The 26,571-nt window shown below is 50.8% G+C and overlaps 2 protein-coding genes across 3 annotated transcripts in view; one reads left to right on the top strand and one right to left on the bottom strand.

The window, feature by feature from the left end:
- The window catches only part of ERN2 (endoplasmic reticulum to nucleus signaling 2), a 17,711-nt gene extending 12,556 nt beyond the window's left edge, over positions 1-5,155 (top strand). For both annotated transcript variants that reach the window (XM_064478524.1, XM_064478523.1), the window contains 9 exons: positions 1,470-1,546; positions 1,685-1,874; positions 1,960-2,059; positions 2,136-2,335; positions 3,535-3,682; positions 3,776-3,903; positions 4,428-4,551; positions 4,632-4,699; positions 4,780-5,155. In XM_064478524.1, the coding sequence (XP_064334594.1) occupies positions 1,470-1,546; positions 1,685-1,874; positions 1,960-2,059; positions 2,136-2,335; positions 3,535-3,682; positions 3,776-3,903; positions 4,428-4,551; positions 4,632-4,699; positions 4,780-4,992 (1,248 nt within the window). In that variant the 3' untranslated portion in view covers positions 4,993-5,155. The remainder of the gene's footprint in view (positions 1-1,469; positions 1,547-1,684; positions 1,875-1,959; positions 2,060-2,135; positions 2,336-3,534; positions 3,683-3,775; positions 3,904-4,427; positions 4,552-4,631; positions 4,700-4,779) is intronic.
- PLK1 (polo like kinase 1) lies at positions 5,104-26,486 on the bottom strand. The gene is made up of 10 exons (XM_010986929.3): positions 14,660-26,486; positions 13,770-13,938; positions 12,874-13,018; positions 11,783-11,876; positions 10,240-10,459; positions 7,528-7,683; positions 6,485-6,562; positions 6,142-6,296; positions 5,858-6,040; positions 5,104-5,598 (listed from the first exon to the last, which is right to left on the bottom strand). The coding sequence occupies exons 1-10, from the start codon at positions 15,065-15,067 to the stop codon at positions 5,392-5,394; spliced, it is 1,815 nt and encodes a 604-aa protein (XP_010985231.2). The 5' UTR covers positions 15,068-26,486; the 3' UTR covers positions 5,104-5,391.
- Positions 26,487-26,571: the final 85 nt, after the last annotated feature.

The raw sequence follows: 26,571 nt of genomic DNA, 5'->3' as shown, positions 1-26,571 counted from the left end.
CTTTAGAACTTCTCTGCTGCCTTTGCTGCTTCCCCATCATCACGATAGAGAAGGCTGAGCAGGTGGCGGCGAGTACGCGTGTGCAGACAGGGCCTCCCCACCCCGTCACTTCTGCGCTCAAGGCCTTCGTGGCCTGAAGTGTGGCCTCCATCCCGGCGTCAAGGGTACATGTGAAGATCTAACCCAGAAAGCGCGCAGAGAGTGTTTACCTCACGCCAAGGGCATCCAGAGCAGGGAAGGCAGGCGTGCCAGAGACGGGACCAAGAACCAAGCAGAACCAAGTGAGTGGTACCCAAGAGGGGCCGGAAGTGCTCAGGGACCCGCACCTGGAGCCGGCTGAGCTGCGCTTGTTCAAATAGGCTTTTGAGCCCCTCTGTCCCTGCTTTCTGAGCTGCCGGAGAGGCAGGCACATCTCACCTGTGGGCGATACGCTTCCAGCCCCGAGCCCACACTCTGGAGGGTCCAGCGCACACAGATCAGGTTACTGCTTGCATTTCATCGACAGATGAGAGTGGCTATTTAAGTAGATAATTCAGAGCAGTGCTGAGGGACAGTTCGATACTTTTCTCACTGATCTCTGATGCTAATTTTCATTTACTTTTCCTAGAGCTGATTAGAGAGACCAAAGCTGGCAGCTCTTCCTAAGGAGAGTGTTCTCAGGGCCACTGAGGGGCGTATAATAGTGGGTGCCAGACACACTTAGCTGTATGCATGGGGCCCCTGGGAGCTGGGCAGGGCTCAGCCTGCCTGGACGGACGTGCCTGGGCCACTGGGACGGGGTCTCTCGAAAGCTGCCCAAAAGGAACAGCAGTAACTACCTGAGTCCTCTGCCAGCCCGAGCCAACCCCACCCTTCTTAGCAGGAAACTGAGGCCTCCTTAGAACTAACTCTGGGGCAGCTCAGCGTCCAGATGCCCGCTTCCTGCCCGTCCCCTCCTGTCCAGGACAACCCCGTCCTGTCCAGGACAGTCTTTTCTGAGACAGCGCTCACTCTCACCATGTTTCCAGCTGCCAAAACTCACCTTCCTGTTTGAAGCCAATTCCTCCATTCAAAGGGTTCATTGTAACTGGTGGAGGTGGGGAGAGTGACAGAGGAAGGAAAGGAAAGAAACCTGGGCAGAAAAATGCCAAAGAGGGAGAATGATAAAAGAAGCCTGCACAGCAAACCTCTGCCCTCCCCTTTCTTTATTAATCCTCATAATCCTGCTACGCAGGCTCCTTAGTGTTAGTCCCACTTCACAGATTAGGAAACCAGGGCACAGCGGCTAAGCCGCTTGCCCAAGTACACACAGAGCAAGGGGGAGCTCCAGGCACTGGACCCAGGCAGCCTGGCACCAGGCTGGGCATGGAAGGTGGAGGCCACAGAAAGGTCACGGCGGCAGGGAGGGTCTGGACTGGGCAGGGTAATGGCTGTGGGCGGTGAGCAGAGGCTCCCTGAGACCTCCCCCCATGCCTGTCCCCTCAGCTGAGCTCACCGTGGTGGGGAAGATTTCCTTCAATCCCAAGGATGTGCTGGGCCGCGGGGCAGGCGGGACGTTTGTATACCGGTGAGTGGCAGCCGGGCGCCGGGCTGGAGATGGCCCCTGTCCCTTGGAGAGCCATTCTTTCAAAGAATCCCCAAGGTGGGTGCAGTTCCCAACTTTCTCCTTCATCTGCCCTCTGAACCTCCGCCTGCCACCTCCCAGGGGACAGTTCGAAGGGCGGGCGGTGGCCGTCAAGCGGCTCCTCCGTGAATGCTTCGGCCTGGTCCGGCGGGAGGTGCAGCTGCTGCAGGAATCCGACAGGCACCCCAACGTGCTCCGCTACTTCTGCACCGAGCGCGGGCCCCAGTTCCACTACCTCGCCCTGGAGCTCTGCCGGGCCTCGCTGCGGGAGGTGAGGCCAGCGCGCTCGCTCGGGGACGGGCGGGGTGGCGGGGGTCCCGGGCCACAGAGTGACACTGCCCCTCGCTGCTCCTCAGTACGTGGAAAACCCAGAGCTGGACAGCTGGGGCCTGGAGCCTGAGATGGCGCTGCAGCAGCTGATGTTGGGCCTGGCCCACCTGCATTCCTTACACATAGGTACCAGCCGCCTCCCTCCCTCCATCCCAGCCCCTGCCTGTCCTGCTCAGCTCTCAGCTCTGCTCTGCTCTCACAGTGCACCGGGACCTGAAGCCGGGCAACGTTCTCATCGCGGGGCCCGACAGCCAGGGCAGAAGCAGAGTCGTCCTCTCAGACTTTGGCCTGTGCAAGAAGCTGTCTGCCGGGCGCTACAGCTTCAGCCTCCGCTCGGGCATCCCTGGCACAGAAGGCTGGATGGCGCCCGAGCTCCTGCAGCTCCTGCCCCCAGACAGCCCCGTGAGTCCTCCTGCCACCCTCGGCCGCAGGATTCCCTCCCTGCCCAGCGCCTCTTCTGTCCGCGCTCCATTTCACCCACAGTGTGATCTATAGTCACTCCTGTTTCTTCACCTGTAAACTGGGGATAATTCTTCCCTTCTTACCTAGAGCTGTGGTTCTCAACCTGGGATGATTTTGCCACCCAGGGGGCCTTGGGGGATGTCTGGAGATATTTTTGGTTGTCGCACTTGGCAGGGGAAAGGGAGGCTTGCTACTGCCATCTAGTGGGGAGAGGCCAGGGATGCTGCTAAACATCCCACAGTGCACAGGACGGTCCACCAGGACGAAGAGTTATCTGGTCCAAAATGTCAATAGTCCTGAGGTGGAGAAACCCTTAGCTAGAAAATAGTTTTCATCTCTACTGTGCTGCAGGATCACAGGGGAACTTGAAAAAATTCAGGTGCCCAGGCCCACACCCAGTAAGTCTGACCTCCGGGAATTTTAACGCGTAGCCAGCTTGGAGAATCACCCAGATGTGGAGGGTTTGGGGAGCACTAGATGAGCTGAAGCACAGAGTAGTATCTGGCCCCCAGAGACACTTAAGTCCGAGACCCCAGGATTATAGATTTTTGAGTCAGTGTGTGGTAGAGGTCACGGACATAAATGAGAGTAACACGCAAGGACAGTCATTAGGCAAAGCCACCCTGACCCCTGAAGTCGAGCTTCCTGGCGGCCCAAGGACCAAAGCACTGGTGTTATGAGCCTGTGCAGGTTTTGATTTTTTTTAAATGAGTGGCCGGTATTTTACCTTTTGGGAAATTCCACCTGGAAGTCTGCATTTCTGGACTTTCTCAGAAAATCAAAGCTCTGCCACCTGAGAGAGTCCCCTGGAGCTGGAGCTAAGTGCCAGCGGCCACGTGTGGACAGGGCCAGATCCTAGTCCTCACTGCCTCAAAGCTGGCCAGCTTCAGTCAGTTCTGTCACCCACCAGCCCCGGAGGTATGACGCTTGGAAACCCAAACTAGAGGCTCAGTGGGACAAAGATTTGGGATGAAAACCACGGGCCCCTTTCAATGGTGCAGAGTGTGAAGGAGCTGCCTCTTGGGAAGCCTTTTTGAGTCCTAGTCTGAACCAAATCTGCATCAGCCACGGGAGATCCCAGCCAGGCAGGCTTCCCGGAGCAGAGGCCGCCTCCTTATGCCTTCCCCTCTGGCCCCCAGACCAGCGCGGTGGACATCTTCTCTGCAGGCTGCCTGTTCTACTACGTGCTTTCCGGGGGCAGCCACCCCTTCGGGGAGAGTCTTTACCGCCAGGCAAACATCCTCGCTGGGGCTCCCTGCCTGTCTCATCTGGAGGAAGAGGCCCATGGTGGGTGAAGGGGGGCCTGGGCTGGCGGAGGAGGGAGGAGGCTGGGCAGGGGCTGGGTGGGCCTGAAGCCATTCCTCCCTCTTGCACCTACAGACAAGGTCGTCGCCCGGAACCTGGTGGAGGCCATGCTGAGCCAGCCATCGCAGGCCCGCCCCTCTGCTCGCCAGGTGCTGGCCCACCCCTTCTTTTGGAGCAGAGCCAAGCAGCTACAGTTCTTCCAGGTCAGGGGGAAATCCTGGGAATGGCCCCAGAAAGCCCCAGGTTTGGGTCCTGAGCAGCAGGAAAGGGGAAGCCAGAGTGGCTGGAGGAAAAGAGATTTGTCTACCTGCTCCAGACAGCCCGGCTTCTTATCTAAACCAAGACAGAGCCCAAACTCCTAAACGTTGCCACCTGGGCACTGCACAGTCTGCTTATTACCACTTTCCCAGCCCAGCTGCCCCTGGCGTGAGAATACTCCCCATTCCTTTCAGCCCTAGTTGTCACTCACGCTATTCCTGTCCCCACGGCCCATTGCACTTGTGTGACCTTGAACCTCAGTTTGCTTATCTGCAAAATGGGAACAGCACCTCCATCACAGGTTGGATTAGACCTGGCACAGTGCAAGAGAAACTGCACTCCACGGGCAGCAACAATCCTTATCCTAAACCTGAGCAGCTTTGGCTGCTCCACTCCCCCAGCCATAGGACACCCCTGGCCTGTGGCCTCCGACACTGGTCAGGAGGCTCAGGAGCTCTGTGGGTCCTAGGACGTCAGCGACTGGCTGGAGAAGGAGCCTGAGCAGGGACCCCTGGTGACGGCGCTGGAGGCAGGAGGTTCTGAAGTGGTCCGGAGCGACTGGCACAAGCACATCTCAGTGCCGCTGCAGACAGGTAGGGGCCAGAACCAGGTGGCCGGGAGGCCAAGGGGAGCTCAGCGGGGACAGCTGTGTCAGTGGTTTCCCTGCCCACAGATCTGAGAAGGTTCCGGTCGTATAAGGGGACTTCAGTGCGAGACCTGCTCCGCGCTGTGAGGAACAAGGTGCGTCCCAGGGCTCGGGTGGGGCCTGGATGGTGGGGAGGCTGGTCCAGCTGAGCCCGGGCCCTCTGCTCCAACCTCAGAAGCACCACTACAGGGAGCTCCCGGACGAGGTACGGCAGGCGCTGGGCCCCGTCCCCGACAGCTTCCTCCAGTACTTCACAGCCCGCTTCCCGCGGCTGCTGCTCCACACGTACCAGGCCATGAGGAGCTGCGCCTCCGAGAGCCTCTTCCTGCCCTACTACCCGCCGGCCTCGGGGGCCAGGAGGGCATGCCCAGGGGCTGCCGGGAGCTGAGCCCCCACCGTAGGCAGAACACCAGCGGAGGCTTGGCGGCCGGAGATGCCGGAGCCACGGTGCGGGCAGGGCCCAGGTGCGCGCGCCCCTCAGGGAACACAAGAAGAAAAGGAAGATTCACACGTGTTTAATGTATAAAGGCAAGGAAAGGACAGTCCCGAATCCAATAGCAATATTCTGTACAATTCATATGGTGGGGTTGAGAGGGACGGGGAGGAGGACACAGAACCCACACCGGAACATGTACAAAAATAACTTACACAGAGCAGGGATGCCGGCTTCGCCCCAGCCCCCAGGGCTGGGGGGCACGTTATACAGCAGCACCACGGGAGCTGACCAGCGTGGGGCCAGGTGCTGGTGGGGGAGAGGAAGGTGCCAGTCCTTGGTGGGGGTCGGGGGCTACGAGGAGGCCTTGAGGCGGTTGGTGGCGGACCGCGAGCTCAGCAGCTTGTCCACCATGGTGCGCGCGTAGCGCAGCCGGCTGGCCAGCTCCTTGGAGCAGCCATACTCCTCCAGGAGGCTCAGGCGGTACGTGCGGAAGTCCCGCTTCTCGTCGATGTAGGTCACGGCTGCCATCAGTGGGCACAAGATGAGTTTGGTGTGGTCCTGTGAGGGGAGGAGAGGAGGGCAATGGACAGACAGGGGGTTATCAGTGATTGAAGATACAGCTGCTAGTATGTGTGTTGGGGGGGAGGGAAAGGACCCCAGCTGATTGGGGGGGGTCCCACCCCACTTCACTCCCTTCTACTGCCTGCCACCAAAGACATGTCCCATGCCTCCCACTGCCCACCCAACTCCATGGGCCCGCTGAGAGGCACAGATACCCCGCCCCAACTCCCCACGGCCCCGTTCACCTGCGGCTCACCTGGAAGAAATTGATCTGCACGCAGCCATTACTGAGGTGCAGGATGATGGCGCTGCGGGTGCGGAACCAGGTGCGCAGGTAGGGGAGCCGGGCTAGCTCATCACCTTCACGGGGCGTGATATTGGCACCCGCCTTCAGCAAGTGTTCGCTCATGTAGTTTCGGAAATACTTAAGGAGGGTGATCTGGGTGGAAAGCGAGGGAGGAAGCCGAGAGTTAGAGGCTGTCCCCTGGCACATCCCTCACTGCTGGCCACACCAGACCACCTGGGCCAGCCAGCGCTCACCTTCTTTATCAAGGAGTTGGGATGGGAGCTCACGGTGAGGTAAGACTCTGTGCCATCACGCTCGATGTACTGAAGGCTGTCCCCGTCATTGTAGAGGATAAGGCGTGTCGAGTCATTGAAGAGCACCCCCACGCTGTTGTCACACAGCTGATACCCTAGCAGTAGGTGGAGGGAGACCTCAGAAAGGGGGAGTGGGGAGCAGGGGGGCATTGGGAGCTGGAACTGGGAGGCCTGGGATGGAGACAGGAGAGTGTTGAGAGAAGAGGACTGGGAGCGCCGGTAATAACTCGAAGGGGCGCTAGGCCAATTCCTGAGCCACCCACCCACCCCGGGAGAAACGTACCGAGGCCGTACTTGTCCGAATAGTCCACCCACTTGCTGACCCAGAAGATGGGGATGCAGGCGGGATCCTCAGCCTCCTCTGGGGCAGAAACAGACAAGACAATTGGTCAGGACCAGCCTCTTGCCCTCTGGGGCCCCAGAGAAGAGCAAAGCAGGGCCTCTGCCAGCAACAAGCTCAGACAGGCAGCATTAAAGCAGCAAGTTACAGTGCAGAGCACCGAGTCCACTCCTGCATTCAGCTGACCCATTTATCAGGCCTGTTGTGTGCCAGGCACCGTCATGGGCACACTGAGCAATGACAGAAGCCCAGTCCTCACCGAGCTTGCATTCTGGCTCTAGGGACACAGACCAGTCAAAATATGGACAAAACATTTAAGTTACTTCTATCACAGTGAGAATCAGTGAGCTTTGAGTGATTAAAAAATTGTGAGAAGATAGACAGTTCGAGATACATGAAAATGTTATACTCCATGCATGCAACAATCCCTTCTTTTAAATACAATAAATATGGAGACTGTAGAATATGTTGCTGAGAAATGTTATGGAGAAATGTAAGGCAGGTAAGGGGGAGAGGTGCTACGATGAGGGGCAGGGAAATGCTCATGGAGGTGACACTGGAGCAGACACTTGAAGGAGGGGAGAGAGGGAGTCATGCAGACATCTGGAGGAAGCGCATGCCAGGACAAGGGAACAGTGTGAGCAAAAGCCCTGAGGTTGGAGCATGTCTGGGTCTGTTATTTCTCTTGTCTTGTATTCCTCTGTAAGCAATTCCCTGAGCAGAAGAACCGACAGGTGCAATGTATACACGTAGCACATGGTGGTGCTGGAAGATGGGGCACTTGTGGAGACAGAACAGATGAGTCAGAAAAAAGGAGGAGGGGGCCTTGGAGGGCCTGGGCCACTTGGCTCACTCATCTGGATTGTACTGCACAGGAAATGGGGGACGTAAAGGTGTCATGGAGATGGTGGCCCAGACAAGCCATGGGCACGCTGGGGCTGAGACCTCCCTGCCCTCTCCAGATGTCCCTGGCCCGCGGTGCCCACCTTGCCTCACCAGCCCCCGCTCCGAGGGCTTGGAGGCGTTGACGCTGTGGAGCTGCTGCAGCATGTCGCTGAGGTGGCAGTCAACCGCCTCACTGGTCTCCCGCACCACTGGCTCCTCTTTTTCCCGGGGACGCTCGGCCATGGGGTTCTCCATGCCTGGGAAGATGAGACACGGTCGTTAGCTGGGCACAGAGGCTGCAGGCTGGGAGGGCACGGGACCCCCTGCCACAGCTGGTACTGCCCCCAGAGAAAACTCTGCTGCCACTGCTTTGGGTAAACGGAGTCAGTGCCAGGTTATCATGTGGCAGTGCCTGGTACTCACTCACTGGTACCTCCAGGGCCAGGCCAAGCCCTGTAGGAAGGCTTCCCGGCCACACACAGCCATAGAGCTTAGATGCTCAGACCTCTGACCCAATGCAGGGCCCGGCAGGACACCTCTGCTCACTCAGGGAGACAGCTCAAAGGCACAAGCAGCTTGGAGCTGCCCGGCTTTAATCTAAGAATTAAAAGTATCTTCAGCAGCCAGGAAAATGGGAGGGCTCAGTAAATTGCAACTCATCAGCAAGATGGATTAAGCAGGCATTTGATGAAAATGTAAGAGATTTCCCCCCTAAAATTTTCTTTATGTACTTATATGTAACCAAAGTCTGAAAAGATACACACTGAAATTTTAACATTGATTGTATTTGGGTGGCAGAAGCATGGATGATTTTTATTGTCTTTATGCTTAATGTTTAATTCCTTCCCCACCAACATGTGCTAGTTCTCCTTGTATAATATGAAATTCTTAAAATTTTTTAAAGATCTGAATTTTCAACTAAAAAACAACTATGCTGTGATAAGGACTTAAGTGTGAAATGATAAGATGCTTAAGATTTGCTTTAAAAACTCTAGCAAAAAAGGGGGGGAGGAGTTGGAAAGGATAAAAGAAGTATGGGCAAATGTTGATTATCAAAAATGGATGCTGAATATGTGGGGATTCTTGTATTCCCAAAAAAGTTCTACTTTTGGGTGAGTTTTTAAAATATGTTTTATGTTCAAAAATTAAAACCAAAAGAAAAAAAGGCAACTATTAAAATAACAATATTATAGGATAGCTCTAAGAATAAATATCCCTGAGTCCATACATACATAAATATATAAACAAATAAATCAACGGGAGAGAAGTGACAGGTCTTCCTTATGGAAGGATTATAAGTAATAGATGTGGAAGGAGCAAGAAAGAAAAGTCACCAATAGAACACCGCAGTAATAACTGCTGCAGGCAAGGTCCACCCTGGATGCTAAGATCATTGGGTTTAAAGTTTGAGGAGAAGCAGGATTGCCTCAAAGTAGCTCTCAACAAGGTACTAATTAATCACAAAGGGGAAAACAGCAACTCTGCAGTGGAGGCACCACCTTAAACAAGTGGTCACACCACAGTCAAAGGAAATATTAACATAACCAGTGAAAACGTCAAAAATCAAAGCCGAAAGAAAAAAGTAATCCTTAAAACAGCAGTATTATAACCCAAGCAAATGAACTGATGTATTACATTGGTGCTATATCCACAGAAAAATAAAGTATTTCAAATGGTTTGGGGTTTTTTTTGAAATATATTTTATAGGCAAATAAAACTGCAAGAAAATAAAATATCATTTCATAACAGTAACTACTTTTTATGTTGAAAATTTATGTATATAATGTAAGGAAACAAAGCTTTCAGTGTAAGAGAAAAGAAATACAAGTATAAAATTAAAGAAGTAAAAAAATCCTATAATAGTATATTTAAATCAGACACTTACAAATTACCAAAAGAAAAGTATTAATGCCATAGTGGAGAAAAAGATTGCTGTAAGACAGGATTACATCAATGCTATATTTCCCGAACTCGGTAACTGTGTCGTGCGCTGTGGTATGTAAAAGAAGCTCTGTTTTAGGAAATACACACTGAAGTGCTAAGTGGTAAAGACCAGGATGTATACAATTTACTATCAAATGGTTCAGAAAAAAAATTTATATAGACAGATAGATAGGAAAAGCAAATGTAAGTAATGTTAATTGGTGGAGAAAAGGGGATATAAGATACAGGAAGTTTCTGTCTATTACACTTTTTCATAATTTCAAATATCAAAATAAAATGTTAAAAAAAAATGTGAGTCAGAAATAGCAGCATAAACTCAAGGCTCCCTCCCTCCCAATTATTTATTTCCTAATTCTGTCTTCTGAAGACACCTCAAAACAATGACAATCCATGCAATGGGATGTGATTTTGTAAGAAAATGTCCATCCTTTTAAAAAGATGCCTACTGAAGTTTATGGGGGTAAAATGATAAAATATCTGGGATTAACTTCAAAAATATTTCAAAGGAACAAAAAAGGAGTGATGACACAAACATGACAAATCTTGGTAACTGCTGAGTCTGCTGGGGATGTGGGGGGTCCACTGCCTTGTACTTGAAATTTTTCATATTTTTTCCCAACGAACCACTCAAGGTGATAAGAATTTTTCAGGCATGGCATTCAGTCACTCTCATCTTCCGGGGCATGGTAAAGTCTGTCCTTCCTGCCAGAGCCCCAGGGAAGAAGGGCACTTTGCCACATGAGGATGGGGACCATGGATTCAAGGACTGCGGCCTGTCATAGTGGCCACCTGAGCTTTGAGGCCATCCATTCACACACCTGAAGCCTAGGCTCTCTCGGGGTCCCCTGTCTCCCCAGACCCTGGCTTACCTTTATTGAGGACTGTGAGAGGCTTCCGGCTGCTGGGATCCAGGCTGCTGGGAGCAATTGAAAACCTCGGTGGAATGGTGAGGCAGGTGACAGGGAGGCGCGCAGGGATATAGCCAGAAGTGAAAAACTCGTCATTGAGCAGCTCATGAATGGTCGGGCGAGCAGTGGGATCTGTCTGAAGCATCTTCTGGATGAGGGAGGCGGCCACGGGGTTGATGTGCTGGAGTGGAGTGGGAGAGCCATAAGCAGGACGTGATGGGGGACCCGAGTACCGCATTGCCACAAAGAAACTGTAGCCCCACTGCCCTGGCTTCAACTACGCCACGTTCAGTGGCTGTAAACAGGCCAAGTTCCCACGGTCAGCCTTCCCGCGTCACCAAGTGTCAGCCAAAGGTGCAAAAATGATCATTTCTCCTTCCTCTTGAAACTCAAGATTAATTTGAGGTCATTTTCCCCCAGAATTCGCTCCTGCATAATTTAAGTGGCTCACTACTAGAGCAGCACCTGAGAACACAGGCTCAGAGGTCATAAAGACTGGGTTTCAGTCCTGGTCCTGCCCCATAATGCTAGCTGTGACAACTAAGCTGACTTTCTGGGCCTCTGTATCTTTATCTATAAAATGGGGACACAGCACCAAGCCTGAAGCCCTGGGGAGGAGATTCAGCCTCGTGCAGGTTGGAAGAACAGTAACAGCCTGTCACCAACTGTGCACGTACTATGTGCCAGCAAAGGATTCTAAGCACTTCCTGTATATCACGTCATTTAGCCCTTACAAGAACACCCTTACAAATGAGGAAGCTAAGGCACAGGGAGGTTAAGTGCCTAAGAATACACAGCTAGAAAGTGGTGAAGCCAGCACCCACCGAGGTAGTCAGCTGCAGCACCCACACTCGGAACTGACTCTTTGTGACATTCTCCATCTGTCCTTATAGAGATCGGGCTCTGGGCTTCACACAAGGCAAGGACACCAAACTGGAAAGCAGCCGTGTGCCAGGCTGCTGCAGACCACCCCTTTCAATGCACTTACGTTGGTGGTTGTGAAAGCATACCACTTTGCACTCACAGTGGTTCATGATGCTGTGAGCACTTACTGTATGCACAGTGCTTTGGGGCAGTGACTCCGTTTTACAGATGGGAAACTGTAGTTCAGAAGAATCAGGCTGTTTGTCTGTTGTGATCTGTCTGCTAAGTGGCAGAGCCCATCTGAATCAAGACAGTCCACTTCCCAGGCGTGAGCAGCACCTCTACATCTTCCTCCTACTCCCTTCCCACCCCACCTCCTCTCTTTTTTTTTCTAACACATCTTTTGGGATATCTACCCAACCTTTGAGGATCTATAAACTCTCTCCCCAGGATAAAATGCTTTTGTGCACATATGTCAGCTTCTGTATGCAATTTCAGACATGGACCCTCTAAAGCTCTGTGACTGCCCCAGAGGTCGGGTTGACCTACCTCTGTCGCCAGGATATGGCTGAACTCAGTAAATAGCTTTGGAAGAAAAATAAATTTAAAATGTATTTAACCTTAAAATGTTTTTAGTCACCTTGGGGATACTGTACTCATTCTTCTTGATCCGGAGGTAGGTTTCTTTTAGGCAAGAGGTCTCAAAAGGCGGTTTGCCCACTAACAAGGTATACCTGTAAGCAAAAGGAGGGGTTTGGCTCAGGGCTCCCAGCCAAAATCCAGATGCAGGAGGAATCATCTCAGGGCCAGAACAGAGGCCAGGCATCCTCTGGACACTCATTCTGACTATGGAGCCTCTGAGGACAGCTCCAAGTCCCCTGAGCAGCCCCAGGAGCCCGGACACTGGTGGGAGGAACCCTCAGTAGGATACAGGTGATGAGATGGGATTCTCATGGAACAGTGACTTTTCAGCTCTAGTCTTCAGTAATCCAGGGCCCCAGAGGCTGCCAGCCAACACAAAACAGGTCAAATTGGGTAGGCCACCTGCTCCTACAGAGACAGCTCCACGGTTAATAGTTCTGTACTTAAGCCTGCAAGTTTTCATTTGAAAAAGCTCCACTGCAAAGAAGTGGGAAAGCTGTTGCTATGACTCATTTCTAACTCTCCAGGACCCAGGCCACAACAAAAAAGATAACACCTGAACAGGCCCAACTTCTGCCCACCACTCACCCAACCCTGATGACCCTGATTCAGACAGACCACAGGACCCCCTCCTGCCAGCTGTAACTCCTGGCCTAATTCCTCCTGCCCAATGCTGCTTGCTAGCTCAGTGGTTCTAATAGTTCCCTGTGTATGGAAATCACCAAGGGATGGTGTTAAAATCCGGATCCTGATCCAGCCTCCGTCCTGAGATCCTGCTTTTCTAACAAGTTCCTAGATGGTGCTGCTGCTGGTCTATGCACCACACTTTGAATATCAAGGGGCTAGAATGAGTTTGTGAAGATTCTCCCTCCCCTTCTTCCCCAGTCTCACAGCCCAGGCTGCAGGAGTCCTACAGGGTCCACCAGTGACAAGAAAAGATATGGAAATGAGGCTTCATTTTGGGGCATTCTAGCCTCTGGAGCAGCCTTTCCATAGGCAGAAAGCTCTACAGGATAAGGGCTGCCAGGTGAGATGTCCAAAAAGGCCCCTGCTGAGGCTCGGTGGGTCCTGAGACAACTTCCAACTTACATGATGCACCCAATGGACCACACGTCCACCTCGAAACTGTGCCCTTTCTTGCTCAGCACCTCAGGAGCTATGTAATTAGGTGTCCCGCACAGGGTCTTCTTCCGTTCCCCGTCATACTCGACTTTGGTTGCCAGTCCAAAATCCCCTGGGACAGAGGGAGGAAGAGGGGGTACTCAGACGCTAGCCTGTGTCATCTGTCAATGCAGACAGCTGGTTCAGGTGTAACCAACAAGAACCAGGGTCGTTTGATCCCTCAAGCCTCTAGTTCTTGTGTACAGCAAGCCTTGCCCAGGAATCCTCCCACCCTGCTGGCCCCAAGGAGGGGCCTTCCCAAGAACCCTCCTCACCCCCTCCCCTTAGAAAGGAGGGCTTTGCTCCTAAAAGGGATTTGATAGGGATAGCAAAACTCAAATGCAAGTAAATTTCAAAACTGCTACTTGGCAAGTCTGTGAGGAAGTGATAGGGAAGAGTAGGGACTGTGCCAAACCAGAAGGCATCTAAAGGGAACAGCTGCTCTTCAGTCCTGCAAAGAGCTGCCCTGAGGGAATGCTGTCCCTGTATATTCCCTGTACATGCTGTTTAAAAGGTGCTCCAAATCCAAAATTTTACATCAAGTTTCCGAATTTAAAAAATGAAAACAAATTCAAATTCTTAAAAAAAAAACCATACTGTGTAGGAGCACACACACAAACACACAAATGCATCTGTAGGCAAGATACTCGCTTGTGGCTCTTTGTTTTAAATTTCTTTACTAGAGAGGATTCTAGAGGCAATCAACAGTCCAGATGTCCTACCATCCTCTTCCTCCCTTCCTTGTCTCCTTGCCATGTCCTCTCTCCCAGCTCCTCCTCACTCCCACTTGCAGTGTCAAGTGCCCTGGAGGCCCAGCACCTCACCTATTTTCACCTCCAGATCCTCGTTCAGGAAGAGGTTGCCCAGCTTGAGGTCTCTGTGAATAACGCGGTTTTTGTGCAGGTATTGGCAGCCAAGGACGATCTGCCGCAGATAGTAGCGGGCCTCAGGCTCAGTGAGTGCTTTCCTCCGCTTGTGCAGCTCCAGGAGAGACTGGGCGGGGGGAAGGAAGGAGGAATGGGTAGTCGGTACTCAGGCCCAAGGTGGGGAGAGGGTGTCACTAGGTAAAGGCAGCCCATGGCCCCCATTCTTTCTCCAGGATAACGACGATCTAGGCTCTCCCCTAAGCCAGGCCACAGCCGTTGGCAGCACCTCTTCTACCACCAAGTCCCGTATCTGGGACCTCTCTCCCAGCCCCACTCCGGAAGCTCAGGGACCCCAATATCCCCGCCCCGGGCCTCGTCGCAGCAGCAGATCCCTTTCCTGACCCCCCTCCTCCCCGGAAGCTCCCAAGTCTGGCTCCAACCACCCTTTGCCTGACCCAACCCCACTCCGGAAGGTTCCGGTTCACAGTACCCCTTTCCTGGGACTCCTTCCTTAGCAACTCCGGAAGCCCTAGGGTTCATCAGCAGGGTTCTCCCATGACCCTCGCCTCCCCCACTCTGCCCAACTCCCGGCGTCCAGAAGCTGCCTTCCCTAGAGGCAACATGACCCGGGCTCCACCTAACCGGAACTACCCCCCCACCCAACCGCGGCCCCGAGTGCCAAGCACCCTCTCTCTACCCGAGACCCTCTCCATCCCTACCTCGAGGTTCCCAGCACTTCCTCTCCAGCAGCTCCGAGACCTGAGGGCGCCCCTTCCCCAGCAGCTCCGGGTCTGGGCGCCCCAGCCCCTACCCCCAGGCAGCTCCAGTCCCCCAGCAGTGACACTCACTCTCCGGCGGCAGAGCTCCAACACCACGAACACGAAGTCGTTGTCCTCGAAAAAGCCATGGAAGCCGACTACGTGCTGGTGGGCGAGGCTGCGGTGAATTGATATCTCCATGGACATCTTCTCCTTCTGATGCGGCTTGAGCAACAGCGACTTAGGCACGATCTTGCCCGCAAACACCTCCTTAGTATCCGCGTCCGAGATCTCGAAGCACTTGGCAAAGCCGCCCTTCCCCAGGAAGCGACCCCGCAGATAGCGCCGCCGACTGCGCGGGTCCACTAGGACCTCCGGGATCTCCTTCGCCTGCGGGGCAGCCGCCGGGGCCCCGGGAGCTGCAACTCCGGGGACCCCGGCTTTCCCTGGATCGGCTGGTGCCCGCGCCAGCTTCCCTGCAGTTGCCGCCGCACTCATGTTCCCAGAGTTGCTCAGCAGACCTAGCAGGGTCTGGACAGAGGATTGGCACCGCTCTGCCCCTCCTCGAATTCAAACGCGGCGCCGGGAACGTTACAAAAGCCTACGCGCTACTGATTGGCCGCGGGGATTTAAAATCCAAACCCGCCCGCCGCGCGGCACTATGGGAGCGCTCTGCTCCGCAGCCGCCTTTAAACTCGTATCCAGCCCAGGGGAGAAACTTGATTGACAGGTACTTGCGGACGGAAGACACGTGGGATGCCTGGGAAACCATACCCAGCGTGGGGAGGCGGGGACCCAGCCCCAGGAGATGGGGAGTTCAGGGTTTCTCCCTTTCTCTGCAGGGCAGCCGGGGAAACTCCGGCAGTTCACGTGCACCTCCTGCAGGAAGCTTTTCCTAGCTGCTTCCTCCACCCCCACCCCACCTTCTACTTTATAAACAGAACAGTGACCTGACAGCGCCAAGAGATAGCTTGGGAGAGCCGGAGCACCCGCCTCCGAAGTCATCAACTCTCTTCCAAAGTCACCCCAATAAACTAAAATCTAAGTTAAAAAAGGATGCTTTCCAGGCAAATGCACCTTCATGGCAACCCCCCCTACTCCTCTCCTTCAAACAGCTGCTCCTGAGCCTCTCCAGATTACAGAGTAACGCTGCTCAAAGTATAGTTCAGAGACCACCAGCATCACCATCACCTGGGAGCCTGTTAGGAAGGCCAAGCTTCAGGCCGCACTGCAGATCTCCAACTCAGAATCTACCCAGTGATTCCTACGTATACTGAAGTTTGAGAAACACACTCCAGAGATCCCCATTCTGCAAGACAGTTGTCTGGCTGGGCCACTGATCTATTTCCCAGTGCCTAAAATAGTGGACCCTTGATGGTTTGGTAAGAGGGAAGGCTGGATGACAGAATGCCTGGCAAACTGGTAGGCCAAGGCCAAATTTGGCCTGCAGGGGTATTTTGTTTGGCCACCCACTTTTTAAAATTTAGATTAATTTATAGCACTCAAAAATCAAGAGAGCTCACATAAAAATTCAGATTTGTGGCTTTTCCTTAAAATACAAAACCCCAAAAAACAACTATTAGCTGTGGCAACTCTTTCCTACATACCTTCCCAGTATGCCAGAGTTCCCAGCTACCCTTCTTTGCCCATTTGCCTGTCTGGCTTCTGTAGATACTCGAGTGGCAACACTGCAATAGCAAATTATCCAAGTTAGAAACCCTTTAGCGTCTGTCATATCTTTGCTAGAACTCAGCAGAAATCAAAGAGATATATCTCTTTATCTGACTCCCAATAAACTGAAAGGCAGTGATGACATCTTTTCTATCCCATGTCCCAAGGTCCCAGCACAATGCCTGGTAAAAAGGAGTGATAAAAATGTTTGCTAAATAAAAAGGTTTTTTTTTAATTATTATTTTTTAATCCCTGTGGTGTGTAATATTCTGTTTTATCTTTTTATAAAGTTGAATCTATATACCAAAAAAGCATACCTGTCTTGGTTGTACAGCTCAGTGAATTCTCACAAACCAAAGACACCCCATGTAAACAGCACCCAGACTGAGAAAGGGAACACTACCAACATCCCAGAAGTCCCCCTTGTGCCCTGTGTTGGGGGCCCCAAGACCACGCCCCAATTTGATGATTCGCTAGGAGACCCACAGGACTCAGCATAGAGACCTACTTATAGAAGGCTATGATTAATCACAGCGAAAAGCTACAAACCAAAATCAGCAAAGGGAAAAGGTGCATAGGGCAAAATCCAGAGGAAACCAGCCCAAGCTTCCCCGAGTCCTCTCCCAGTGCAGTCCCACAGGCCACATGTAAATCCTCCAGCAATGAGCGTGACATGTGTGAAGTGCTGTCTACCAGGGATGCTCGTTAGAGACCCAGCACCAGGGCTTTTACTAGAGGCTGGTCACGCAGGCACCCTCTGCCTAGCACACGCCAAAATTCCAGGTTCCTGGAAGGAAAGCAGGTGTGCCACATAAACCACACCGTTTGCACAGTTTAGGCCCAGTGAGCAATGCTGATCATTTAGGGAATGGTGAGAACCTCCTGAAATCCAAGCACCCAGATGCCAGCCGAGGGCCAAACTTGCAAGTGGTCTTCCTAAGGAGAGCAGTCTCAGGCCTGCTTTCTTAGCTCTTTTCTGCACAGTCCACCCCCTTAGTCTCCGGCAAAGTCTTCTTTAGAGCAAAATTATCATCGGTAGGACCCCAAACAAAAGGATGAGACCAACCTGCAATATGATCTCAGTTATGCCGGTTAATGTAAATCCCACTAACCATAAAAGTTTATCTTAGAAAGCCAGGCGGCCTCCTCAGTTTCTGCATGACTCGTTTTTACCTGGCGCACGGCATTGACTCGGGCACAGCACAGCTGTGGCCGGTAAATTCAAGCTGACCTGAAGCCTTCCAGGGCTGAGGCAGCGTGGTGATAGGGCAGAGACGAGGTGCAATTCCAAAGGGTACATGTGATCACTGAAAACGAGTTCATGTTAGAATACCTCAACTAGAGCGTACGCTAGGCAGGCCGTACAGGTTATCAGGAACCCCCTCTACCGCACCCTCCACCGTGCAGCCTCCTGCCTTGGGGCCTCCTGCACAAGTCTCCAGTCCAGTCTGAGAAATTCATCCAGTCCTTAGCTTCTGAGAGATTGCCTGAAGACAGTCAGCTCCAAACAATTTTGCTTGTCCTGGAAACCAGGTTACTCAGCTCGTGATCTCGTGAGTGTGGGAGACACTGAAAGGTGTTCTGTATGGAAAGTGCAGGAGCCAGGCCCCTTCTATTGTCACATTCTCAGCACAGGGATGATCACAGGCTCAGCCATCTGAACCCAAAGCACTCTCATGCATGGAAAGGCAGCGCCAGGAGTTTTCCTTCATAAAGAGGAGAAAGCTTCCAGATCAGTTCTGACCAAGATCATAAACGTTCCCCCAAGCTCCCCAAAGCTCCCTAGGTGCCAGGTTTCTGTTTTTTCTCATTGTTACAAAATCAACATGCCCCAGAGATCAGCGATCCTAACTTTATATTTTTTCCATCACCTCTTATTCTCATCCAGGCCTTTCATCCAGAAGGGCTATATGCGAGAGGCACAGAAGTATTTTTGCAGATAAACATTTTAATACAAATGAACCAGAAAGACATATTCAGGAATTGATTTGGATAGGCTATGGGCTGAACTGTGTTTTTCCCAAATTTACATGTTGAAGTCCTAATGGCCAGTACCTCAGAATGTGACTGTACATGGAGATATGGCCTTTAAAGAGATGATTAAAGAAAAATGAGGCCATCTGGGTGGGCCCTAATCCAATATGACTGGTGTTCTTCTAAGAAGAGATTAGGACACAGACAATACAGAGAGACGACCACGTGGAACACACCGTTGAGAAGGCTGCCATCTGCAAGGCAAGGAGAGAAGCCTTAGGAGAAACGTGCCGACCCCTTGATCTTGGACTTTAAGCCTCTAGAAGTGTGAGAAAACACATTTCTATTGGTGGCTTAAACACCAGCAAGCCACCACGTCTGTGCTATTTTGTTATAGCAGCCCTAACAAACTAATAAGAGGATGAAATACTGAATTTAAAAAATTTCGAAGTGGGTTTACATAACCTCCCACCCCTTTTATCCAGGGACAGCCTAGAAAAGATCAGTCCCTTTCTGGAGACAGCTACACTGAATAATCAACCTATCTTACTAAGGTGTGTATACAGGGAGAGGTGAGGAGGCAGAATCAAAGTCACAGGCTATCTGTAGCAAACTGCAACTAATCCAGAATGCCGAACACACCGGTCAGCAGCAGCGAGCCATCCCCCAGAGAAGGCCCAGAGCCTGATCTGTCAAAAGCGGGTGGAAGAGTCAGAGCCCCTGTGATGTGCCCTCCTCCTACTTGCAGCTTTTGGCAGGGATCACAAGTCAGGATGCAATTCACCTCGGCATCAGATATAAAGAGCTGATCAGCAGCTTGGTTTCAGATGGTCCCATCAGAGAACAGACGCTTTCCCATGGGCATCTGTACATGACCCAAGTGGTACAGCCAGCATCCACGATGTACGTTTTCATCATTTAGAGCCCTACTGGAGGGGTCCTAAACCTCCAGCGGTCCCAGCGTCTGCATCCTGTTCACGGAGCCTGTGTCTGCTTTCAGTTCAGCACAGCTTCTGCTGAGGCTGAAACAGTGCATGACAGCCAGTATCAGGGGTCAGCTTAGAGTCAGGTCCAGGCAACTAGGATCAGTGAATTTGGGGTTCCAAACAAGCCAGGTGCTTTTCTTCGGCAGCAGCAAAGGCATGCTGCAATGCCAGACAGCCATGGTCCACGTCCAAGCAGCAGCAAGGTTCCTTTTTATCTTGTCAGTCTTGGAGCCCAAACTGACCCACTCAAAAATATGTACATCAGACTAGACAGTCATCAGCTTCTAAGGGTCAGATATTTGATTTCAACAGGGGCTCATTAGCAATTTAACTGCTTTTTCAAATACAAATGTGTATTTCCATCCAGAGATTGCCTCTCTTTTCATGTCATCACCCTCTTTCCAGAGGCTCCAACAGACACAAGTCACAGCGAAAATCATTGGTTATGGAGACTTGTTCTGGTCCCAATATCCAAAGAATTTAAATTCCAACCCATCCACTGATGGCAAAAGCAAGGAAGCTGTATCCCACCAACACCTTCTTAATTTTATTTTATTCTTGCATGTTAGTTTGAGATGGTTCCTCTAGCATTTATGAAATTACAAGCATGTAATATTTTAAATCAATTTTATCATATACTCAGATACAATAGCCACAAAAGACAAAGGCATTTAAAAAAAAAAAAAACTTCCCTTTTTTCTCTCATTACAAATTTACTCAACCCCCTGGCAGTAAATTCAGCACCTACAGGGTTATTGTTACAGGCCTGCAGTGTTCATTCTTTTTGCACAGGCCCCCTTTCAGTAGCAACCCGCCAAGGGTATCCACTATCATATTTTAAGCAATTAAATAGAATTAAATTAAAAAAAAATTTAGAGTGTTTTTCATTTCATTCAAAGGCTTGTTGAGCACCTACTGCAACTGCAAGTGTGTTTTATTTATTCCATTAGGAATATTTACTTTAAAAATGATGAAGCATTGAAGAAACTGTAATTCCCTTTCATCCTTTAACAGCTGCTTTCACAGTCCCTTCTAGTCCTTGTCAATGTCGAGTTTCAGGTTTGCACGGCTGCAGCTGGGCCATGCTAAGCCAGTCCATCCGCACAGGACCAGCAATAGCAATGCTAACAACGAGCTCTTATGGACCCACTACACACCAGGCACGAGGCCAAGAGCTTTACAGAAATTATCTCTAATCCACCCAAAGACACCAGGAGAAAAGGACTACTATTCCCATTTTGAAGATGAGGAAATAAGTACCTCTGTATTCGGTTACTTGCCCAAGCTCAGGCAGTCAGGACGTGGTAGCAGAGCTTGAATTTCGACCCAACTCTGCTGACTCCAAAGCACACCTGTCTGCACATGGCCTCTCAGGCCCTTGTCTGTCTGGCAAGAACCAAATCCCAGACTCATCTGGTTCACTTGCTCACTCCCTCACTCCCTCCCTCCTACCAAAAAGCAATGTGATGTGTTGGTTAAACTCATGGACTAAAATAATCCTGATCTCAAATGCCAGCCCCACCCCTGACTAGCTGTGTGACCTCAGGCAAGTGACTTAACCTCTCTGTGCCTCAATTTCCAGGTCTATAAATGAGGATAATTATAGCACTCATCTCCTAGGATTCTATCTAGGAGGTTATGTGCCTATCTCCTAAGGTTCTTGTGAAGAGATTCTATGAGCACAGTACTTCAAGTAGGACCAAGTACATGGTGGTGGTGATGGTGATGGTGATGGTGGTGGTGGTTATTATTATTGAAATAAAAAGAACTTGTGCCTATTCCCAAGTTGCTTAAAGTCATCAACAGGCCTTTTCAGTTCCTGGGCTTCTCACATTTCCTTGTTCTCCCCTCTCCTCTGGCCACACTGCTTCCTCAGGCTTTTGCTACTTCCATCGGAAGTCACAAAGTGCACCCAGCAGACAGCAAAGGCCGAGATGAATGCAGCTGAAGAGACAAGTTGGTAGGACCAAGAACACCCACGGGCTTCAGAGCTAAGGTCTGAAGGCCAGAGAGGTGTGGATCCGTTCCCGTGTCTCTTTCTTGACTGATTATCATATGCACGAACTGTCTGCCTGACGCCCACTGGACTTGAAGATACAGAAAAGGCTATTTAGCCTCCTCAGGGAAGCTGGACGTCTGTGCTATCTCTTCTCACTTCAGGGTAAGGGTCAGAGCGCATAATAAAAGCAGGTGTGGCTGACCCACCAGCAGAAACTGCAGGAAAGCAAAGGACTAATTGACAGAACAGCAAGTGTAGTCCTCAGGGCCAAGTGCTTGGCTGCGTAAAACATGGACTTTGCAGCCAGGGAAGACTTGGCTTTGATTCCCGCTCAGCCATTTATTAGCTATGTGACATCGGGCAAATTTACTTAACCTCTCTGAAGATTGGTTTCCTTGTCTATATAATGGGTTGTAAAAACCCCTACTTTTTTGACGGTTGGGAGGAGTAAACGTTTTCTAAGAAGTGCCTTGCACCCCCTAGATGCAAAGCAAGGACAGGTGATTTCTTTTCCCCATCTCCTCTTTATAGTGAACCAGTTATAAAGGGAAAGGTGGTCTTAATTTCATTTTAAATTTTTAAAAAATCTAGGAACGCTGCACCTTATAGGGTTTCACTTCCTAATAATAGTGGAAGGTCAACATAATAGTATAATACACCTAGTATGCTATAGGTGCCGCCGTCCTAATAATAGTAGTTGTACCACTTACCGAGCGCTCACCTTGAGCCTGTACTCATGATTCTTATGTATGAATGCATTTAATCATTGTAACAACCCCGACACATCTTCCCCATTTTAAGGATGAGAAATCTGAGGTTACACAAGGCGAGATAACTCCCTGAAAGGCACAAGCAGTGCTGGGATTTGATCTGCCGCCCCCAGCACCCACACCCTTCCCTGCTAGGGTGACCCTCAAGACGGGCCCCTCAGGCCTCCATCAGAGAAGTCTACTTTGTTCCCTTGGCTAAGCTGTAAGATCCCTGCGGGCAGGGACTGGCTCTGTCTTACGCTCCACGAGGGCAGTGCCTGGCACTCAGTAGTGGCACAGTAAGTACTTGTGAAATGAATATACGAGTGACATAGCATGTGGTCAGGGCCCCCACTTCCTAGCCCTAAAGAGCAGCAAGTATATGTTCTACAAAAGCACAACCCCATCACTGGGGCTTTAGCAGGGTTTCAGTGAGCATGGACCTATGGCAACTGGTCCATGCTGGCAGGACATTTTGCTGACACCTGTTTTGAAACCACCAGACCACTGAACACAGTTTCAGCACTGCCATTTCAGGAGCCTCGCAGTTCCATAGAAGCTAACCCTAGGAGATCAGCCAGCTAGATCTGACCACGCACAGCAACCACCCAGTTTTGTTAGATGCAGTCTGTCCTGGAGAACAGTTGAGGGCAAGTCAGAACATGGCTGAGCTCTGCGTTCTGGACACCCTGAGGGCTCTCACCAGCCAGATCAAGATACCAAGAAAGGCCTCCCTAGCCAGCAAGATCCCTGCTTTATAGCTGAGAAACTGCCAAGGATGTGTTAACAGGAGCAATGTTTGTCTGATTCACTTCAAGTCTGCCATCACCCAGATGGGCCAGAGTGACTAAGAATGGGACTGTGGCCTGGGCTCTGAGTGAACTGGCTCATGCAGAAGTGACTAATTCAGAAGCCACCACAGATCCCAATCAACCACAAGGGCCCTGTGCAGCTACATGGAACAGAATCGGTCAACAGGAGGCTCACAAGTCAACCATTCAGCCTTGTTCCCGGCACCCAGGATCCTGCAACATAAAACTTATCTAGGGTAGGGTGGAAACTAGGGGAGAGGGACCCACATCCAGGTAATCACCCCATTAAGTATGTGCTGGATACCACAGGCTCATGCCTGCCCTCTTAGGAGCTCACAGCTAGCGTGGGCTCAGATAGGAACACAGGGACACAACTAGAATTCCACCTAGACGTTGACAAGGACCCCCCCACACACACACACACACCGGCAATAAGGTGCTAAGGGGTCCATGAGGAAGCAGTTTCAGGAAGAGGAGCACCTTCAAATGGCTCTTTATTGAACACCCTACTTTGGCTAAGCGACATCCTCTCTGTGCCGCTAATCCAGGCCCAGGTACCCCTCAGAAGGTACTCCCCAAGACCAAGAGTAATGAGGGATTGAGGGGATAAGGCTGGGCAGGGAGACGGAGAAAAGTGAAGATGTCCAGAGAAAGGGGAAGTTCTGAACTTGACACCCGATGATTCTTCCTGCCCAGCACCCATTCTTCTCCTCTTCACCCTCAGCTACCAAGTCTCAGTCCATGTGGGGTCACGCCCCAGGCCCAGCCAATCAGTGTGTTCCATCTTCCAGGCCACAGTGGTTACTTGAGTCTGGATACCTCCTTGATTTGGACCAGTGAGAGCCAGGTCCAGGGGTTTTATCAGGGAAGAGATCTTTCTATCAACACCTGAAGCTACAGGGTCACCTTGTAAAGCATTGAGAATGAAACCAGTTCACAAGAAAGCAGAGTCAAGAGCTGAAGAGAGACAGCTGCCTGCTGATGCTGTGGTCAGTCCTAGAATCCAGCCTGAAGCCACATCTAGACTTGGCCCTATCAGCTACATGAGCCAACTAGCCCCTCTGCCCTAACCATCCAAGGTCTCTTCCATCTGCCTGCTCTTCTGGGAGTATTATGAGGACAAAGAGATTTTCTTCTCTGGGGTAATAAAAGTAACCATCTGGTGATAGACTGTCCCTGGGGTGAGAGCCACCATGGAGACAGAGTCCAGCTGGCTTCTCCTAGGACACACACGACTGTCAACACACTTTCAAACCGTATCAGTCCACAATGATAGACTTGTTTACTATTTGTAATAGGTATTGTTTTTGTCTTCCCAGCACTCTGTTTTGGAAGTGGGCTCTGTTGTTTCTCCACCGTGGGGGGTTGGAGGAAAGGTCATGACCTGGATCGGGTTAATCACAGGGCCACACATCCTTGGCTACAGCGACTCATCCAAGAGGGCACGGGACTCCCGACAAACCAGTGAGAACCTTTCTCTGAGATTTTCCAAATTAGAACTGAAGGGAAGATACCTTTCTTTCAGGGTCCCCAAGCTGGGAGGATGCAAGTCTGGAGCTGTCAGCTGCCACGTGCCCCAGTGCATGGAGAAAGCCCAGTGACAGCAGCAGAAAAGGAAGCCAACACCCAGGCCTGGGAGAGTCTGCTGGCTGTCTCCCAGCATCCATTCTCTCCCTCTCCTCTTTACTCCCAGAATCTCCTTCCTCAGACTCTTGGCTGCCCAACTAGACACTAAATTTACAGCCTCCCTTGCAGCTAAGCATGGCCATGTGACAAGATGGGAACCTGGGTGCCTGATGACATCATGGAGCCCAGCCACCTTCCTGCCCTGGACCCCATGCCTATTGCTGCACAGGTGAGAGAAATAACCTTCTACCTTATACTGAAATAAACTTTTGCCACTATATTTTGATGGTCTCTTTATTATAGCAGCCTGGTCTATACTTTTACTAAAGATGAAAAAGATATAAAAACAAAGAGCCCTGATGGGGTTTAAATCTCTAGGTATGGTTGTCCCTGCACTGATAATAGGTTACTACTTATGGAACGCTTCTAAGTGCCAGGAATTGTCCTTAATATCTACGTGTAGTACCTCATTAAATAAACTCTCCGGGGTGCTACTGTCCCTCCCATCATACAGCTTAGATGCGAGGGCACAGAGAGACTAAGTAACCTGCCCAAGGTTCATGTTACATGGCTCCTCAAGCTAGTCTTCTCCATGATTTGTTGTGTAAGCCAATAAAACCCCTTTTATGATTAAATTGGTTCAAGCTGGATTTCTGTCGCTTGCAACAAAGCATTCTAATTGGATTTTTGTCTAATCTAGTTTGTTTATTCCTTTACAGGATGCCAGCCATGTGGTACAGAATTGTAAGACACCATTTAATGGCTGCAAGCAAGACAGTTCTCCCAAGGGACCCGCTCCCATTTAACTAGTCAGATCACGACTGCAGCGACAAGACAACAGGGCACATGGCAAGGGGGCAGGCTTCTCGGAGGGGGCACTAGGCCTCCTCCTGCCTGTGGCAGACTTTGTCAGATGGTTCAGCCAATACTCGTTCCCAAGCCCCTTTTCCTTGCCTGCCTGAAAAACCTTTCTGTCTAGCAAGAGCCGGCCAGATGATCCGATTTTGGGACAATGACAGTTATTACAACATGGGGGGACTCCTGCACAGTGACTAAAGGTCCGGGCTCTAGGGCCAGGACGCCCGGATTCACCACCACATTAGCTGAATAAATCTGGGCCATTTACTTTACCCCCTGTTCCTTGGGAAGAAAAACTAGACCTACCCTGTAGTTATTGTGAGGATTAAAGGAATTAACAAAGGTAAAGGACTCAGAAGAGTACCTGGTCCATGGTAACACCATAAAGGTTAACCACTGCTGTTTTTATCACCTGTATGTGCCGAAATGGAACAATCTGGAAGATACGTTGTTAAGTCAAAGCAGTGAGGTGCAGAACAGCACATCTTGTGTGAGCTCGCATCTGCCTGAATGCAGAGAGGCTGGTGTGTACATGTATATCTGCTTGTGCCAAGTGCAGACGAGTCATTGGTAGGAGAGAGCAAAAACTGTCCTGAGTGGTTGCCTCTGGGATTCTGGATTCGGAAAATTTACTTCATTGTATGCCCCTTCTTTACTAACTGGATTGGAATCATGTATTTGAATTACTTAAAAAATTTTAAAAGATTCAAAAAAAACCACACATCCCACTTTCTCTTAATTTTAGTTGTTCACCAACAAAATGGACAGTCAAAAAATTATATGTCAGTTATATTTCAAAACAGCTGGGGAAAAAATAATTTAAAAAAGAAAAGGGACAGTGGGTCGCACAAGGTGGTAAGCCCCCTTTTGGAGGTATTCGAACCCAGGCTGGAGTGGGATCTGTCGGACACGCCCTGGAAGATCTCTCTAGTGAGAAAGAAGTTAGCCTAGGGTGCACCCAAGCTCTGCCATCTCCAAGATCCGCCTTTCAGTGGCACAAATGGAAAAGGGAGCTGAGGTGTATGGCTCCTCAAAAAGCTGCAACCATCACAGACTGCTGGTATCAGACAGGACGCATCAGACTGTCCCATCTTACCGGGGCAGGGCTGAAGAGAGTGGGTTGTGGAGCCAGACAGTCAAGCATGTGACTCCCGAGGCAGTCACTTCTTCACCATGTGGCTTGGACCCAGTGATCTAACATCTTCCAGTTTTTTCCTCATCTGTAAAATGGGGATAACGTCCACCTTACAGGGTTGATGTGAGCCATAAGGAAGCAGGTGAATATAAAGCCCGCAGGAGCGCACCAGGCACGCAGTGGAATGGCCCA

The sequence above is a fragment of the Camelus dromedarius genome, chromosome 24, assembly GCF_036321535.1.
Source record: "Camelus dromedarius isolate mCamDro1 chromosome 24, mCamDro1.pat, whole genome shotgun sequence".
NCBI classification, from domain to species: domain Eukaryota; kingdom Metazoa; phylum Chordata; class Mammalia; order Artiodactyla; family Camelidae; genus Camelus; species Camelus dromedarius.
The sequence above is the reverse complement of the archived record's forward strand: the minus strand, read 5'-3'. Positions and strand labels throughout refer to the sequence as shown.